Source organism: Otolemur garnettii, unplaced genomic scaffold, assembly GCF_000181295.1.
Source record: "Otolemur garnettii isolate 467f Iridium unplaced genomic scaffold, OtoGar3 scaffold00096, whole genome shotgun sequence".
Taxonomy (NCBI): domain Eukaryota; kingdom Metazoa; phylum Chordata; class Mammalia; order Primates; family Galagidae; genus Otolemur; species Otolemur garnettii.
The window spans coordinates 2,773,934-2,793,541 of NW_003852491.1; the positions used below are offsets into that span (position 1 = coordinate 2,773,934).

General features: G+C 39.3%; 1 protein-coding gene across 10 annotated transcripts in view; it reads left to right on the plus strand.

The window, feature by feature from the left end:
* The window catches only part of TNRC6A (trinucleotide repeat containing 6A), a 133,727-nt gene that overhangs the window by 77,794 nt on the left and 36,325 nt on the right, over nucleotides 1–19,608 (plus strand). For 8 of the 10 annotated variants that reach the window (XR_002774782.1, XM_023516750.1, XM_023516754.1 and 5 more), the window contains 2 exons: nucleotides 3,090–3,485; nucleotides 16,529–19,117. Coding sequence is in view for 9 of the 10 variants with exons in the window: in XM_023516750.1 (XP_023372518.1) it covers nucleotides 3,090–3,485; nucleotides 16,529–19,117 (2,985 nt within the window). In the remaining variant the exon portion in view is untranslated. Of the gene's footprint in view, nucleotides 1–3,089; nucleotides 3,486–4,421; nucleotides 4,513–16,528; nucleotides 19,118–19,608 lie in introns of those variants that run through there. The other 2 variants (XM_023516753.1, XM_012808906.2) reach the window with 2 other exon arrangements.

Consider the following 19,608-nt stretch of genomic DNA (forward strand, 5'->3'; position numbering starts at 1 on the left):
AAAAAAAAAAAAAAAATTGTTCCCTCTTCCAGCTTTTCCAACTATTATTTATAGAGTTGAGTAGAAATGAATATCTTAAGTTTAGAAAAGCATTTTGTTTTTTCATTTAAAAAAATATACTATTAGTCTTTTTTGTAGAACTATGCCTTGGATTTATTGGTTCAGTTTTACAGTCATTGATTTCTACTTTTGTTCCTCCTATATTCCTTCTTATTGCTGACCTTGGGTTTTGTTTTTTTAAAAGACTCTTGAGTTGGTTGCGTTATGTCCTTTCTTATTTGTTGGAAATAAGACCGAGAATTTGTCTCTGAGTACTAACTTAACAGTATCTTAAAATTATTACATGCATCCTTTTCACTATTTGTTTGAGAACCCTATAGTTTGGTATTTATTTCCTCTTCAACTTGAAATTTATTTAAAGTGTTCTTTATTTGCTAGTTTTATTGGTTCTAGTGACATTGTATTGTAATCCAGAATGTCGTCTGTATTATTTTTATAGTCTTTGCAATTTATTGCTTTTTCTTTTAACACTGTATAGGGTGTGGGGAGGTGGCGCACATGTTGACTTCTTGTGACTGTTTCGTGGGTACTTGTCCAAAAGATGTTTTCAGGGTAGGGTTTGGACTTTTGTTCGTTTTTTCTATCTCCATTTGTTTTATGTATGCGGATACTGTGAGGTTTGATACATATAAGTTCTTAACTGCTTGTATCTTTTTAGTTGTTTCTTTTATTAACAATCTGAGATTTCTCTTTTTTTTTTTTTGAGTCAGAGTCTCAAGTTGTTGCCCTGGGTAGAGTGCCATGGTGTCATTGCTCACAGCAACTTAAACTCTTGGGCTTATGTGATTCTCTTGCCTCAGCCTCCCAAGTAGCTGGTATTATAGGTGCCCTCCACAATGCCCGGCTTTTTTGGGGGGGGAGTTGTAGTTGTCATTGTTGTTTGGCAGGCCCCGGGCTGGATTCAAACCTGCCAGCTCCAGTGTATGTGGCTGGCACCCTAGCCGCTGAAGCCGAGCCACATTTCTCTTATCTGTTAAATTTTTTTCTCTTTGAATTTTCCTTTGTTTGATATTAATATTGTTTTTATTTAAATTTTCTTAAAATTTTTTGGTGATACATCTTTATACTTTTTCTTTCACCTTTACTTTCTTGCTTTTAGGGATGCTTTTTGCAAAGTTTGTATTTTTTTTTCTTTCCTCTATAATCTTTTTATCAGTTTTTAATTTTAAAAATTTACTTTGTTGGCTCAGTGCCTATAGCTACTTGGGAGGCTGAGGCAAGAGAATTGCTTAAGCCCAAGAGTTTGAGGTTGCTATGAGCTGTGATGCCACAACACTCTACTCAGGGTGACAGCTTGAGACTTTGTCTCAAAAAAGAAAAGGTACTGACTGGTACAGTTTAAATGCACCAGATGTCAGAGAAGGAAGACAGTAGGGAGGCTAGATTGTTAAGGGAGACTCTGGAACTGAGAGTATGGATTTTATTTACTGAGTGGTTACAGTATGGTGGGCACTTGACCTAGACTGTCCCTTCTTTAAAGACCATTAAATTGTCTGAGAGACAAAATTATAGAGGGGAAAGATATAGAGATAATCCAGGTAGTGAGTGATGGAGCTGTTTTAATTCCAGGACTGCAGCTCTTAACCCTTTGAACAGAATTTTCTGAGTGTTCCCACTAGTAACATGCTGGTGTTTCATTTTGCTTATCTTATAGTGTTGTCTGTAAAGATGTATCAAAATTTTACAGAAACCTTACACTGCTACAAAAGTATAAGGTGGTATCATTGTACCAACTGTTAAAGAATAGCTTTATGTTTTGTGCTTTATAAACATAAAGCAAACATATTTAACCTTAGGACAGTCTTGTGATGTATAGATATTAACCCCATTTTACCAAGAGGATAGCCGGATCTCTCAGGTTTATGTAACTTGCACAAAGACGCAAAGCCTGATAAAAGTAGAAGTGAGATTGAAACCTGGGTCTGTCTTGTACTAAAAGCTCATATCCTGTGCCATCTGTTGTTTTAGAGACTGACTATATTTTCATTGGTTTAAGGGGTTTTTTTTTATTAGTTTGTTTACTTACTTTGTTTTACTTAGGAGTCAAAAAATTCATTACTTACAGTTTCAGATTTATTTTTCATATTTGTTTAAGATAGGATATCCAAATCACTTCTAATTTTGATTAATTTCAGATTTAATACTTTTATCTTTGTATTTATTTATATATTCTGAGTTTATCTTATTTAATGCTATATTTTAACCATGAAAAATATTGTTGGCTTGGCACCTGTGGCTCAAGTGGCTAAGGCACCAGCCACATACACCTAAGGTGGTGGGTTCGAATCCAGCCTGGGCCTGCCAAACAACAATGATGGCTGCAACCAAAAAAATAGCCGGGCGTTGTGGCGGGCGCCTATGGTCCCAGCTACTTGGGAGGCGGAAGCAGGAGACTCGCTTAAGCCCAGGAGTCGGAGGTTACTGTGAGCTTTGATGCCACAGCACTCTACCCAGGGGAACAGCTTGAGACTCTATCTCAAAAAAAAAAAAAAAGAAAGAAAAATATTGTTAACTTTGTTTTTTTTTTGTAAGAAAACCAGGAGAATGTTTTCAACTCTTATTCTTGTGTTGTCTTCCAGACAGGAAAAATATTGACCAAACATTTAAAATGTGGCATAATAAGTAAGAATAGTTACTAGGGAATTGAGAGTTCTTTTAGGACTAACAAAAATTAATTTGTCACATTTATTCTTAGTCATTGTGAGTTTCATGGTTACATAATGAATGCTGATTCTCTTAGTAGAGAATAATACAGACAGAGAGATAGTGCACATGAGTTGTCACCCTGGCCAGGTATCTCCATGCCCTATGGAGATCCTTGCTGGATAGGTAGTTGGCAGAAGTAAAATTTGACTCTTGGTAGTGTTATCTAAGAAAACTGAAGCCCATGAATGAGGATATCCCTGCACACTTACAACTTCTGTTTTTTTAAGATTATTTTTCTTCTTGCCTTTGAATTTGGATAGCTTACTATGGAGGTATACTTTACTGGCTAATCTTTTCCACCCCTTTTCTTTTGTTGGGATTAGTGCCAGAACAGATAAAGCCCAGTGTAAGCCAGCCTCAGCCTGCCAACTCTAATAACGGCACTTCCACAGCAACCAGCACTAATAATAATGCCAAGCGAGCTACAGCCAACAATCAGCAACAGCAGCAGCAGCAGCAGCAACAGCCACAGCCGCAGCAGCAGCCGCAGCAGCAGCAGCAACAGCCACAGGCTTTGCCTCGGTATCCCCGTGAAGTACCTCCACGATTTCGCCACCAGGAACATAAACAGCTTCTAAAGAGGGGTCAGCATTTTCCTGTCATAGCAGCAAACCTGGGATCTGCTGTTAAAGTGTTAAGCAGCCAGTCAGAAAGCAGTGCTTTAACAAATCAACAGCCACAAAATAACGGAGAGGTGCAGAACAGCAAAAACCAGTCAGGTGAGAGAAGGCATTTCTTACAGATTCACACTTTATCATCACTAGCAATAGAGCAAGTTTATAAATTCATAACTTTTTGGTGATGTATTTGTATTCATCAGTATCTGGCTTTAATATAATTCTCTACAGGGAGTTATGAATGGGGAATCTTAAAATATTTTCTGTAGGTTATCTGCCCATCCTATCTTAGAAATGATTAATCACTCTCCCTTTAGGTTTTGCTCATTTTAATAAGGAGCTTATAGCTAAAATTGAGCACTTTCCTCTAAGTTATGTGCTAAGCAGGTATACACATTATTGCATTTAATCTTCAATTGCACTTTGAGATGCAATTCTTACCTCCACTTTTCAGTAGAGGAAACCAAGACACCAAGACATTAAATAACTTGCCCAAGATCATTCAGTTACTGGATACCATAAAAAGACTGACACTCATGAAAATTATATTGAAATAGCAAATGCATTCAATTACTTGCCTCAGAATGGTTTTTCTCAGCTCAGTAATGATTGCAAAGCTGAAAATAGTGTGTGATTACAGGTTTTCCCAAGGTCCAGTTTGTTTTAGCATGTTCTGGTAGATTTTGGTAGTTGGTGGGTCTGCCCATTCATCCATTTATCCAGCTATTTTAAAGCCAGATGGAGAATTAGGTTCTAAAGTTGAGGGGAATGAAGGTTTCCATATGTGAAAGTACATACAGAGGCAATATAGCATACTGATAAAGAAAGACATTTCTAGAGCTAGACGGAGTTTCAGCTCCACTAGATCCCAGGATGTGTGACCTTGGGCAGGTTACTTAATTGCTCCATGTGTCTGAGCAGCTTTTCCTAACTGTTCTAGATAGAGTTAATCACCTTCTACCTCTATACTCTCTTATATATAGCAAGAAGTACTCTGTACATTATAATATATTATGGTATTTCACAGCTAATAAGTAGCAGATCCTGGACTCACATCAAGATCTGTCTGACTCCAAAGCTATGCTCATAACCACCATGCTGTGCTTTGGCAACATGCTGGATGTGATAGGTAAGGAGGAAGAGGACACAAATGTGAGTTTTCTAGTGTAGGCACTTAGAGCAGCACATTATTATTGAAAAGGATACAAATTTAAGTTATCATCCTGAGTTAATACTTACCTACTTTACTAGCCACTTACTACCTGTGTGAGCTTGGTCAAATAACTTAACTCATTGGACCCTCTTTTCTAATCTGTAAAGTACAGACAACAGTAGCCAACCCTACATTGTTGTCTTGAGGACTTATTTATATGACACGTTAAAGCAGCTAACTTAGAGCCTAATGTTTAGGTGCTGAGGGAGCTTGTGTTTCCCTTCCCAGATAGGGAAGACTTCTATAGAAAGACTTATACTCTTCAGGAGAAGTTTGGTTTACACATATTATATCTAATGCCAAGTATAGGCAGTTAGAAATTTGAAGTTCACCTGGGAAGTCAGGTTGGAAGCAGATGTATGGGTCATCCACATAATAAAATATGTGGTTAAAAACCTTGAGAGAAGTTAAACAGTGAATCCTTGAGTACCTACTGTGAGCTAAGCAAGGTGATGCGATAGTTAATAAAACAAATGGTGAGATGGGATAGTATATTTCGAAAATGTGTCAAATATGTTTTTTCAGTGTGGGAAATGAGAGAACAAAGCTATTTTTGAAATGGGAATAACAGGAACATAAAGATCTTGCTTCTCAAAAATGACCATGGGTCATAAACCCAATGACGTTGCAGGTGTGTGTTCAGGTGAGAAGAAGGCCTTAGCTGTGGGCATAAGAAGAAGTTGTCAAAAGAGGCTGAGAAGGAAAAATATCCCACCTATTTCTAAAAGAACTTTACAAAGGTAGACTACATTAATGTGGAGGTTAAGATAGAAGTCAGGTGGGTGCAGTGATGTGAAATCTGAAATTAAATCCCCAAACGACTAGAAAATGCAGATGAAGAAACCAAAACATTCCAAACAAGAACCAGATTTGTATTTGTTTTTTTGAAAATATTTGTACATCCCATGCAACTGGAGTATACATATTTCTTTGTAGGTGCTACAAGGAATGGTAATCAGAACTTTAGCCATAAACCACTGAGAGTCAGTGAAGTCAGAAGGCTTCTTAGAGAAGTTAGGTCTGTTCAGCTCCTCAGGAGTTACTAATGATATAGATAGTGACTAACCACATACGTGGGTTAACTGCTTTAATGCTTTACGGATTGGATAATATCTTTATCTTACAAATTAGAAAGTAGCCTACTGGTCATTGAAGAACAGCAGTATACAAGGCAGTATAAACAGCATGATCAATAACCCAGAATAAAAATTATTTGTTGTAGATTACATGTAGTTCAGAATTATGGGAAGATAATCTGAACTGTTGTTATTTTTATCTATTTATATTTGGCTTTTTTGAAGAGAGGTAGATGGCATAGATGAGGCATTTAAAGTTAATGAATGTGATACATAGAAATTCACTTACAGTGAATTTTTCATGGCCAAAAAAAAATACTGGATTATGCCTTCCTGTCTTCATCTACAATAATACATTGCTCAGTCAAGAAGGTCAGAGAGTAGGGATGTTACCTAGTTATTAACTGTATCATTTTTGTATCTTTCCTAAATATCTTTGTGTTCCTTTAGTTTGTTTATTTATGAGCCCTGTGCTGGTCAGACCAGACAATGCTGCAGGCCAGCCCTGTGCTGTGAGTTTGTGGCTGTCCCTCAAACACTTGTTGATGGTTTTTAATGAGAATTAAGATCTCTCTTTTGAGCTTGGTGCCTGTTACTGAATGGTTAGGGCACCGGCAACATATAGCGAGGCAGGAGGGTTTGAACTCGGCCTGGTCCTGCTAAACAACAATGACAACTGAAAAAAAAATAGCCAGGCATTGTGGCAGGTGCCTGCTACTTGGGAGGCTGAGGTAAGAGAATTGCTTGAACACAAGAGCTGGAGGTTGCTATGAGCTGTGATGCTACAGCACTCTACTGAGGGTGACATAGACTCTGGCTCAAAAAAAAAAAAAATCTCTTTTTTGCAGTTGACATTTTAGAGCAAGGGTCAGGCCTGGCAGCTGCCCAAATAATCCTTGAATTTGGAGGGTTCATAGGCCATGTTATGAAGGATTTGGGGAGGTAAGTATCCCCAACAGGGTTGGCAGCAACATTGTTGTTATGGGCAAAAGTAGTCTATCCTGGGCAATGCCTGTGGCTCAGTGGGTAGGGTGCCGGCCCCATATACCAAGGGTGGTGGGTTCAAACCTGGCCCTGGCCAAACTGCAACAAGAAAATAGTCAGGCGTTGTGGCGGACACTTGTAGTCCCAGCTACTTGGGAGGCTGAGGCAAGAGAGTCGCCTAGGCCCAGGAGTTGGAGGTTGCTGTGAGCTGTGTGACGCCATGGCTCTTTACCAAAGGCGATAAAGTGAGACTCTATCTCTCTCCTCGCCCCCCCCAAAAAGTATTCTGTCCCACTTTTCATCATCTGACTGACATGATTCATACAGAAAGTTAAAAAGATGAGAACACTGAACACATATATACCCTCCACCCAGATCCAACAATTGTTAACATTGTCTCATCTTGACCTCACACACATCTCTCCCTCTGTTTCACTTTCTCATATATAAGTACATGTGCATACTAATGCACATGTTATTATGTTGAGCCACTTAAAACGATTGTAAACACCATGATGCTTTATTTTTTTTTAGCAGTTTTTGGCCAGGGACCGGGTTTGAACCTGCCACCTCTGGTATATGGGGCCAGCTCCCTACTCCTTTGAGCCACAGGCATAGCCCTGATGCTTTACTTTTAATATTTCTGCAGGTAATTATCCTAAAAATAAAGATAGCTTCCTATTACAACCACAAAACCGTCACCACTCCTAAGCAAAAGAATATTAACAGTTTGACAACATCTTCTGTAATTTGTGTTCACATTTCCAGTGATTATCACAAGAATGTATTTTTTGTTCGTTTGCAGTATAGCATATATATACATACACACATACATACCTATACACAAACAGTTTTTTACCCCTCTTAAGACAGGGTCTGTTGCCCGTGCCGGAGTGCAGTGGTACAATTATAGCTAACTGCAATCTTGAATTTCTGAGCTCAGGCAATTCTTCCACCTCAGCCTGCCAAGTAAGCTGGGACTACAGACACATACCACAGTGCCCACCCAATTTTTAAACTTTTTGTAGAGATTGTGTTGTAGAGATTTATTTTGTAGAGACTATGATGCCCAAACTGGTATCAGACTCTTGACCTCAAGTGATGCTCCTACTTTGGCTTCCAAAGTGCTGGCCGTTACAGGTATAAGCCACGACACCTGATCCATTTATATGAAATATAAAGCATGCAAAACAACATTGCTTAAGGATGAATCCAAATACAGATGATTCAAATATAGCAAAACGTGAAGATTTATATCGGTAATTGGCAATGGGATACCCACTGGGAAAGGAAGGGTACGCAGGAGTTTACTATATTAGTGATGTACTTCTTACGGTGGGGGTGTATGGGTGGTTTTTTATATTACTCCTTAGAGCCTTTCCTATGTTAGAATTCTTTTCTTTCTTTCTTTCTTTCTTTCTTTTTTTTTTTTTTTTTTAAATCAAGGACATTTGAGGTATAATGATGAATGACCAAGAACTGGGATGTTTTGACTAAAAATGTTAACAGTTTTTGGAGATGTTTAAAAATTAAAATATTGTCTGTCACCCATGCTTTTGCATTGGTCTTTCCAATGCAGTATACATCTTTGTTGTTTTTATAATTTCTTTTTTTCAACTTGCAACTTCCCCTTGGTCTATACACATACTTAAATCTCTGCTATCCTTGAAAAAAATTCCTTTAAACTCCTGTACTGTTAAGGCCATTACAGAATCTCTGTCCGCCCCTTTCCTTTCTAGTTCTTATAAGACCTTTCCTTTCGAGTTCTTATAAGATCTGATCTCTGATATATTATATTAGTTCTCCACAATCTGGCTTCTGCTCACTGGACTAAAGTAGCTCTACTACTAAAGTCACTGGTCTTTTGATGTCAGATCCAGACCTCACTCCCACCACCTATTGCCCATTTTGGGTTTTTCTTTTTTTAAGGTTTCTTTCCATTATTATTTTAATAGGTATCTACTTTTTTTTTTTAGAGACAGAGTCTCACTTTGTCACCGTTCGTAGAGTGCTGTGACATTACAGCTCACAGCAACCTCCAACTCTTGGGCTAAGTGATCCTCTTGCTTCAGCCTCCCGAGTAACTGGGACCACAGGCGCCGCCACAATGCCCGGCTATTTTTGTTGCAGTTTGGCTGGGGCTGGATTTGAAGCTGCCACCCTCGGTATATGGGGCCGGCGCTCGATATCTACTTTTTTTTTTTTTTTTTTTTACTATTCATTATTTCCTGTTTTCTTTTCTTTCTTTTCCTTTTCTTTTCTTTTTTTTGAGACAGAGTCTATGTTGTCCTCTGAGGGTTATGGTGTCACAGCTCACAGCAAACTCAAACTCTTGGGCTCAAGTGATTCTCTTGCCTCAGTCTCCCAAGTCGCTGAGACTACAGGTACCCACCACAACGCCCAGCTATTTTTTGTTGTTGTTGTTGTTACAGTTGTTTAGCTGGTCCGGGCCTTGTACAAACCCGCCACCCTCAGTGTATGTGGCTGACGCTGTAACCACTGTACTATAGGTGCTGAGCCAATTATTTCCTCTTTCTTAAAGTTGTTTCATTTCTTGTCCTCTATGTCACTATACATCTCTTGTTTTCCTCCTAACCTCTGTTCCTCCATTGTGTTTCAGATAGTTTTTCTTTGACAAGCTCTCAGATTTTATTCTCCTCTAAGGCTTTATTTATCTTCCCACATTTTAGGCTCACGTCTTCTGGATCTTTTCAGGTAATGATGGGATCCTCAAACCAATATTTCCAAACTTCAATTCATCATTTTGCCCCTATACCATACCCCCCCTTTGGGGTTCTTTTACTCAAAAGGTTGATGTTCTCATTTATACAGTCACCTGTCTAGGTATCTTGAAATCATGCTTTATTCTTCCTCTCCTTCATGTCTCATGGGCCACTGAGTTTACCACACCCTGCTGGTTTTAGCTCTTTGATTTATTTTCTGTTCTGTCTTCCCTTGCTTAAACATTGCCGCCACCACTTGCCCTGATTGAGATGTTCACTGTCTAGAGCAACATCTCCAAGAATGTCTCTGTAGCTTACTCCTAACACCTTCACCCTATCTCTCAAACCAGAAACCAGTCATGATCTCTGCATTGCATTTGATTTTGGTACTGCTTTTTGTCTTCTTTAATCTAGAACAGAGATTGGCATGGGGCCTATTTTACTCCAGCTTTGTTAGAAGACTTATGTGCCCATTCATTTATGTACTGTATGTGGCTGCTTTCAAGCTATAATAGCAGAGTTAAGTGGTTGCTATAGACTGTCTGGCCTGTAAAGCCTAAAATGTTTGTTTATTTTTGAGACAGAGTCTTACTTTGTTGTCCTCAGTAGGGTGCTATGGCATTATAGCTCACAGCAACTTCAAACTCTTTGGGCTCAGCTAAGGCGCCAGCCACATACACCTAAGGTGGTGGGTTTGAATCCAGCCTGGGCCCACCAAACAACAATGACAGCTGCAACCAAAAAAAAAAATAGCCGGGTGTTGTGGCGGGCTCCTGTGGTCCCAGCTACTTGGGAGGCTGAGGCAGGAGACTTGCTTGAGCCCAGGAGTTGGAGCTTGCTGTGAGCTGTGATGCCCCAACACTCTACCCAGTGGGACAGCTTGAGGCTCTGTCTCAAAAAAAAAAAAAAAACTCTTTGGGCTCAAGTGATTCTCTTGCCTCAGCCTCCTGAGTAGCTGGGACTACAGGAGCCTGCCACAACGCCTGGTTATTTTTAGAGATGGGATCATGCTCTTGTTCAAGCTGGTCTCGAACCTGTGTGCTCAAGCAGTCCACCACCTTGGCCTCCCAGAGTGCTGGGATTATAGGTGTGAGCCACCGTGCCTGGCCTTCTAAAATGTTTATTAAGGGAACCTTCACAAAAGAAGTTTGCCAGCCCTTGGGCAAAAAGCTAGAATAATTAAAAGAGACATTTTGATTTGAAATTATGCATCTAAGATTCTCTCATATTCCCTGTGGTACCATCTCATATTCATTGGAAACACTGTAAAACCTAAGTATAATTTACTTCTGAAGCTCTTCCCCTCTGGTGAAATTGAAAGTCTTCAGGGTGAAAAGCAAATATTTACCTGTTTTATTTGTTTACATGCTTACATATAGTAGCAGTTCCATTGTTGACCATTTCCTTAAGTCAGCCTAATTTTCACAGACTAGATAGACATGTACCACCTTTTAAACATCATAAATTTGTTATTGTCTTTTGGGTGTTCAACTTAACAGAGGTTCTCCTGTATTTTATAAGAATAATATATGTATTTCCATGTATATAAAATCTTCCTTAATAAATGAGATGGTTTCTATATAAATCACTCAAATTATTACGGGTCTTTGCTCAACTCCCATCTAATCTCTCTGATCATTTTGAATAGATGTTCTGTAATGCGCTGTTATATTCTTTTTGAGACTTTAACTGTCTCTACTTCTATGAGAATTTTTTACAAGAGTAGGATGCCAATGCTAATGATGTTTTGGACTTCATGTGTTTCTAAGTAACCTGAAACCTTCCAAATCTTCATTTGCAAGTGTCTAAAAATTTGTATTATTCATTATACTCAGGAAAACTTCACTGCCCCATTTCTTCCTACTGATGCAGGGATTTTCAATCTTAGTATTTCTGTGGCCTAGAAAAATTGAGTGGTAATCTTATATTTAATGATATTCTTGTATGTTTATCCTCTAGATCATTTAGATCATTTCTTTTTTTCTGCAAGAGAAATACATTATTTGACTTCCTCCAATGACAATGAAATAGTCATTGTCTCTGAAACATTTCATTTTTTGTTTTTTGGGTTTTTTTGAGGCAGAGTCTCACTTTCTTGCCCCCGGTAGTGTGCCATGGTCTCATAGCTCACAACAGCAACCTCAAATTCTTGTGCTCAAGTGATTCTCTTGCCTCGGCCTTCCACGTAGCTGGTATGATAGGTGCCTGCCTCAACACCCAGCTATTTTTAGAGACAGCTGTTCTTGAACTCCTGAGCTCAAGCAATCCATCTGCCTCAGCCTCCCAGAGTGCTGGGATTATAGGCGTGAGACATTTTAGTTGTGATTCCTGAGTAGTCCCAGTCTTTTCATTCTTTCAGTGATAATATGTACATATTATCTGTTACCACCCTCTCCTGACACTTTTTAATTGTTCTTTTTGAACAATTAAAGTATCAAAACAATTAAAGTTGCCAAAAAGTACCTTGTAACTCACCCTTGATAACCCAGTTTTTGAAATGGTCTTTAAGCTTTGTTCAAGTCACTTCTAGATTAAGAAGAGATTTTGACTAGTAATTATTGAAGGTAGCTCTCCTTATTTCCTAAAATACATAGGAAGTTATAGCAAAAGACAAGCTTAGACTAACCACCACCACCTCCAAGCCAGGTCATGACCAGAATCTGAAAACATTTTTTATTAAAATTAAAGGCAATAGGACTCATTTACAGAATGTATTCTGGTGTTTGCTTTTTTTGCTTTACTTTTTGATGTATTCTGACATAAAAAATTTTCATTTTTTAAAAATAAGTAGTCAAATCTGTCATTTAGGTATTAAAATTTTTTATTCACTAATTTCATGGTTTCATCTTTTATTTTTAAAGCTTTAATCATTTGGAATAGTTTTTGAGATAGTGTCACATTTTAAAAATATTTTCCAAGTATTGAATATTCCTTTTCCCTTGGCTGGGCACCTGTAGCACAGTGATTATGGTGCCAGCCACATACACCAAGGCTGGTGGGTTCAAACCTAGCCTGGGCCAGCTGAATTAACAATAATAACTGCAACAAAAAAATAACTGGGTATTGTAGCAGGTACCTGTAGTCCCAGCTACTGGGAGGCTGAAGGAAGAGAATTGCTTAAGCCCAGGAGTTTGAGGTTGCTGTGAGCTGTGATGTTACAGTACTCTACTGAGGGTAACATAGTGCAACTCTTTTATATGTACTATGGCAGTGCACTGTTGTTTAACTGTTGAATGGTAGTGCAGATTCTTCCCTGCATTTCTTCCTGCATCATTTCTTTCTTTTCTTCTTTTTTTTTTTTTTTTTTGAGACAGAGTCCACTATGTCGCCCTTGCTTGAGTGCCATGGCATCATAACTCACAGGAACCTCCAACTCTTGGGCTTAAGCAATTCTCTTGCCTCAGCCTCCCAAGTAGCTGGGACCACAGGTGCCCGTCACAACGCCTGGCTATTTTCTGTTAGCTGGCTTGGGCTGGGTTTGAACCCACCAACTTTGGTGTATGTGGCTGGTGCCATAACCACTATACTACATGCACCAAGCCATAAACTCTTTCTTTTTGAGTATAAATTCTTCCATTTGTCTTATAGAATTTTAAAATAATTTTAATCATACTACAGACAAGATCTTGTTAACAATTTCTTATAACTGAATTAAACTTGGAGCATTGTTACGTGTTCTTATCCAAGAACAAGTTTCTATACTTAGAAGTTGCCTTAAATGGCTCACGTTAAAATTTAATCATAGAGTAAATTAAGTAATTTCATTGGCCTTATTTCATGTTATTTTGTGGCTGTTAAGTGATTAGGATCATTCTCTATCACATTGTCTCATTGATTATTCCTGGTATATAGGAAAACTATTGTTTTTTACTTGTTATCCCTTTTTATCTCTGTTCCATTATCTTTACTCTGGGGTCATATTTCATCTGTTAATTCTTCCAGGGTTGAATAGTAGTGATGACGACACATATTCCTATCTTTTTCTTGTCATTGTGGGGATCCTTTTGGTGTTTTGCTGTTGCATTCTATTCTTTTATTTTCTGCCTGGGTAGTTTTGTGTTAGATGCCCAGTCTTATGTTTTTACTCCTGGCTTATGGAAGTGGCAATACACGCACACGTGTATACACGTCTACATTCACACTCACAGGCAAGTAATGGCAGCATAAATACTTTTTTTTTTTTTTGGTGAAAGTCCAGGAGAGGATGATGATGGAACAAGATTTGTGAAAAAGTATGTGGATTTGGGACTTGGTAATGTTTTTGGTTTGATGTACCTAGGGAGGAATAATGGATAAATTCTAGGTTTTAGGAAACTTACTAAGACAAACTACTAAGGAAGCGATTCTCTTCAATCCTCTTTGGGAGGAAGCATCTGTGGGGGTATAAACCCAGTAGTTAACCTTCTGTTTGAAGTATCCAAGCTGGGATTTTAAATAAGCAAGTTGTTAATTTCTTACTTTGTTCTTCATAAGGGAGACATGATGGAATGAAGAACACATGCTTTGGAGAGAGGACTAAAGAATGATGACAATCATTAGCATGCGTTAATTAATGATAACAAAAAGCACCAGATCTGGATCAGATGTGGTTCAAAGTGCTTTATTTTTATTTTTTGAGACAGTCTCACTTTCTTGTCCTTGGTAGAGTGCTATGGCATCACAGTTCATAGTAGCCCCAAACTCTTGGGCTCAAGTGATTCTCTTGCCTCAGCCTCCTGAGCATCTGGGACTACAAGTGTCTGCCACAACACCGCCTGTTTTTATTTAATTAAATTAATTAATTAATTTTTTGAGACAGAGTCTCACTATGTCATCTTCAGTTGAATGCCATGGTGTCATAGTAACCTCAAACTCTTGGGCTCAAGCAATTCTCTTGCCTCAGCCTCCCAAGTAGCTGGGACCACAGGCACCCCCTACAACGCCCAGCTATTTTTTGTTGCAGTTGTCATTGTTGGTTAGCTGGCCTGGGCCGGATTCAGGTTCGAACCTGCCAACTTCAGTGTATGTGGCTGGTGCCATAACCACTGTGCTGTGGGCGCCGAGCCGCCTGGCTATTTTTAGAGACAGTGTCTTGCTCTTGCTTAGGCTTGTCTTGAATACCTTGAGCTCAAGCAGTCCACCCACCTCGGTCTCCCAGAGTGGTGGGATTACAAGCGTGAGCCAGAATGCCCAGCCTGGTTTTTAAAATTTGTTAGTAATGTAATGCTCACAACGATTGTGTGAGATTAGTACTATTGCTCTTACTTTACAGATTAGGAAACTGAGACACAGCAAGATTGAGGTTCTTACATGTGAATCACGCAGTTAGTAGATGGTAGAGCACCTCTTAAACCTAAGCAGTCTGGCATCAGAGTCTGCGCTTTTAATCACTACATCAAACTGCTCTTATTTGCAGCCAGCAGTGTGCTCAATGATTTATATGTGACAATACAGTTAACAAATAAACAGGTCAAGAAGTACTATTTTTATTCCTGTTTTACAGAGTTGATAATACAGAGTTCATACTTGAATTTAGTTGTCTCTAAAATCCCAGCCATCTTCTGGGCTAGGGTTCTGAAGAATCCTGCATTTCTCACTTGATTTTTCATAAGTTAACCTCTGACCCTCAGTTTCCTCATCTGCAAGTGAAGGTCATACCTATGATCTAGCTTGTTTAAAGAATTCAGTGATCAGAGTGTATATCAAGGTTTTGTGATCCCCCAGCAGTGAAAGCCTTGTTAGTATTGCTGATGATGTGGTATCGGTATGTTGATTTGTCGGTATGTTGATTTTACTCGGTGAGACTTTTTGTTACCCTTTATTTCGTGACAAGTAGTCCTCATAGGCAATGGAAGATGACATATTTTATCAGCTTAATGAAATGATTCTTTTAGAGTGGGAATTAGAGTCTTCTGTGGAACTGATATATTATTTGGTGAATCAATACATACCTTCTGGTCTTTCTACGGTCACTTCTCCTGCCACTCTTTCTAGCTCATCTTTTGTTTTATAATGATTGTGCTTTAGAGGAAATGATACAAATTGAGTCTGCTTTTCATTCCAGTCATCCTAAAAGTGACTTTGATTTATTTGCTAGACCTACAACTCTGAAGTTTGGCTTCATGAGTTGGGACATAACTTGAGCATGTGTGTTTAAAAACACTACATGTGATTCTGATTCCTGCTCTAATAGAGAACTACAATATAAGCAACTCTCCCTGAAAACTGTCTATGTGCACATATCTTATGCAGGTTAATATCTGTGAGGCGTTTCTACCCACTAGATGCTTAAACCAAATGAGAGTAAATGATCTGAGGAGCTAGGAATAGCAATGGAACTGCCTTCCCAATGGTAAAATAACTAGATAATAATATATAACAGTTAGTGTCAGATTATAGGATTCTCTAATTGGTCATCAATGGCCACCAATATCATATTATTTGATTATAATATAATAGTTTTATGATCTCCAACATACCAACCTTTTTTCTGTTGTCTCTTATAAACATGGCTTGAAGGTAAATAAAATTTTACAAGGAGCAGTTGAAATAATAATATTCTCATTAGTGTGCACTATTTCAGGTTGAATGTAGACACTAATGAAATAGAAGTATAATGGAAAAGGCTCTGGAATTCTTAAACATTTTTATAATAGCCAAACGAGTTGTGTGGAAAAACCATACTAGCAATGGTAGATAGAAAAAGATTCCTAAATATTTCATCAAGTTTGGACTATTCACTTATCCTTACCCATTTGCATCTCAGCTCTTTCTTTCCCTTGTCTCGGCCTGTATTGCTCCATCATCCTAATATATCACTACCTACCTGTCTTTCTTGACTCCAAAATAGTTTTACTTACTGATATGTTAATAGTTTGTTCGTTCAGCAGGTATTTATTGAGAGGCTATTCTAGGCACTACTCTAGGATCTTATGCTACTATCAATGAATAAGGCAGCAAAATTCCCTACCTTTGTGAAATTACTGGTTATGGAGAGTTGGTGGCTAGAAGATAACCAATGCCCCTGTAACCATGCTATCAAATCTCATATCCTACTAAAAGTTAAGGAGCCACATATACTTATAATATATTCATTTTTCTTAGATTATTTAGTGCTGTTTTGAAATTGACTAACAATTTATAAATAGTTGTACTTCTCCTTTGTTCTAGATATAAACCACAATATTTCAGGATCCCATTATGAAAATTCCCACGGGGGACCTGTGTCTTCTACAAGTGATTCTAGCACAAACTGTAAGAATGCTGTTGTAAGTGACTTGTCTGAAAAAGAAGCATGGCCCTCAGTTCCTGGGAGTGATCCAGAGTTGGCTTCAGAATGTATGGATGCTGATTCTGCTTCCAGTTCTGAATCAGAGAGAAACATCACTATCATGGCTTCAGGGAGCACAGGTGGTGAAAAAGAAGGCCTTCGGAATAGCACTGGACTTGGTTCTCAAAACAAGTTTGTAGTTGGTAGCAGCAGCAATAATGTGGGCCATGGAAGTAGTACTGGGCCATGGGGTTTTTCCCATGGAGCCATAATAAGCACATGTCAGGTCTCTGTGGATGCTCCTGAAAGCAAATCTGAAAGTAGCAACAATAGAATGAATGCTTGGGGCACTGTAAGTTCTTCATCAAATGGAGGGTTAAATCCAAGCACTTTGAATTCAGCTAGCAACCATGGTGCCTGGCCAGTATTAGAGAACAATGGACTTGCCCTAAAAGGGCCTGTAGGGAGTGGTAGTTCTGGCATCAATATTCAGTGCAGTACCATAGGCCAGATGCCTAACAATCAGAGTATTAACTCTAAAGTGAGTGGTTCTTCTACCCATGGTACCTGGGGAAGCCTTCAGGAAACTTGTGAATCTGAAGTAAGTGGTACACAGAAGGTTTCATTCAGTGGTCAACCTCAAAATATTACCACTGAAATGACTGGACCAAATAACACTACTAACTTTATGACCTCTAGTTTACCAAACTCTGGTTCCGTACAGAATAATGAACTGCCTAGTAGTAATACAGGGGCCTGGCGTGTGAGCACAATGAATCATCCTCAGATACAGGCTCCTTCAGTTATGAATGGCACTTCCCTTTCTCATCTTAGCAATGGAGAGTCAAAAAGTGGGGGCTCTTATGGTACTACATGGGGTGCCTATGGTTCTAACTACTCTGGAGACAAATGTTCAGGCCCTAATGGCCAAGCTAATGGTGACACTGTGAATGCAACTCTAATGCAGCCTGGTGTAAATGGGCCTATGGGCACTAACTTTCAAGTTAACACAAATAAAGGAGGAGGTGTGTGGGAGTCTGGGGCAGCAAATTCCCAGAATACATCATGGGGAAGTGGAAATGGTGCGAGTTCTGGAGGGAGTCGAAGAGGATGGGGAACCCCTGCACAAAACACTGGCACTAATATACCCAGCGAGTGGAACAAACTGCCTAGCAATCAGCATTCCAATGACAGTGCAAATGGTAATGGTAAGAAGTTTACAAATGGATGGAAATCTACTGAGGAAGAAGATCAGGGTTCTGCCACTTCTCAGACAAATGAGCAAAACAGTGTGTGGGCCAAAACAGGAGGTACAGTGGAGAGCGATGGTAGTACAGAAAGCACTGGACGTCTTGAGGAAAAAGTAACTGGGGAAAATCAGAGTAGAGATAGAAGAAAAATTGATCAGCACACATTACTCCAAAGCATTGTAAACAGAACTGACTTAGATCCACGTGTCCTATCCAACTCTGGTTGGGGACAGACTCCTATTAAGCAGAATACTGCCTGGGATACCGAAACATCACCTAGAGGGGAGCGAAAGACTGACAATGGAACCGAGGCCTGGGGAAGCTCTGCAACACAGACTTTTAACTCAGGGGCATGTACAGATAAGACTAGCCCTAATAGTAATGATACCTCATCTGTATCGGGGTGGGGCGATCCCAAACCTACTCTGAGGTGGGGAGATTCCAAAGGCTCAAACTGCCAGGGGGGGTGGGAAGATGATTCTGCTGCTACAGGAATGATCAAGAGCAATCAGTGGGGCAATTGCAAAGAAGAAAAATCTGCATGGAATGATTCGCAAAAGAACAAACAGGGATGGGGTGGGGGTGATGGACAAAAGTCAAGCCAAGGTTGGTCTGTTTCTGCCAGTGATAACTGGGGAGAAACTTCAAGGAGTAACCATTGGGGTGAGGCTAACAAGAAATCCAGCTCAGGAGGCAGTGACAGTGACAGGTCCGTTTCTGGTTGGAACGAACTTGGTAAGACTAGTTCTTTTACTTGGGGAAATAACATAAATCCAAATAATTCATCAGGATGGGATGAATCTTCTAAACCTAATCCTTCCCAGGGATGGGGAGACCCTCCAAAGTCTAATCAGTCTCTAGGTTGGGGAGATTCGTCAAAGCCAGTCAGTTCTCCAGACTGGAACAAGCAACAAGAAATTGCTGGATCTTGGGGAGTCCCACCAGCTACCAGCAAACCTCCTGGGACAGGCTGGCTGGGAGGACCTATACCAGCTCCAACAAAGGAAGAAGAACCCACAGGCTGGGAGGAACCATCCCCAGAATCTATACGTCGCAAAATGGAGATTGATGATGGAACTTCAGCTTGGGGAGATCCAAGCAAATACAACTACAAAAATGTGAACATGTGGAACAAAAATGTCCCAAATGGCAGCAGCCGTTCAGACCAGCAAGCACAGGTACATCAGCTGCTACCATCTACAAGTGCCATCTCAAACAAAGAGGCAAGCAGTGGCTCTGGTAAGTTTTTACTCTGTGGAGTCTAATTGTTTTGCAAAATACTTAACAGTTTTTTGAAAGCAAGCTTGTCTTAACTGTTATTAAAAGATTTGTTTAACAAACTATTTGGATATGCACACAAAGGCCCTTTTTACCCTAATCCAGAAGAAACTGAGAGAAATTACAGGGGCAATTTTTGCCATCAGGGAATAGAGCTCTGCCATTGGCAGTATCATATGTGAATCCTACATAACTGTATTCTATATTGGGAATGCAGTAGGTGGCAGAATTGGAAAAGGGGACAAGTGGGCATACTGTACACTTCTCTGAGTTCTGAGTTAGGCTTAACGTTGTGGTTTTGTTTGACTAAACTATCCTAGTTAAACTTTTGTTTGATTAAACTATTCCTAGAAATAAAACAAGTATCTAAATGCAATAAACTCTTAGAGGTACTATATTTGGCTTTAGAAGAGATGTTTTAAGTAGGCAAGAAATCCAGGTCTACTTAAATA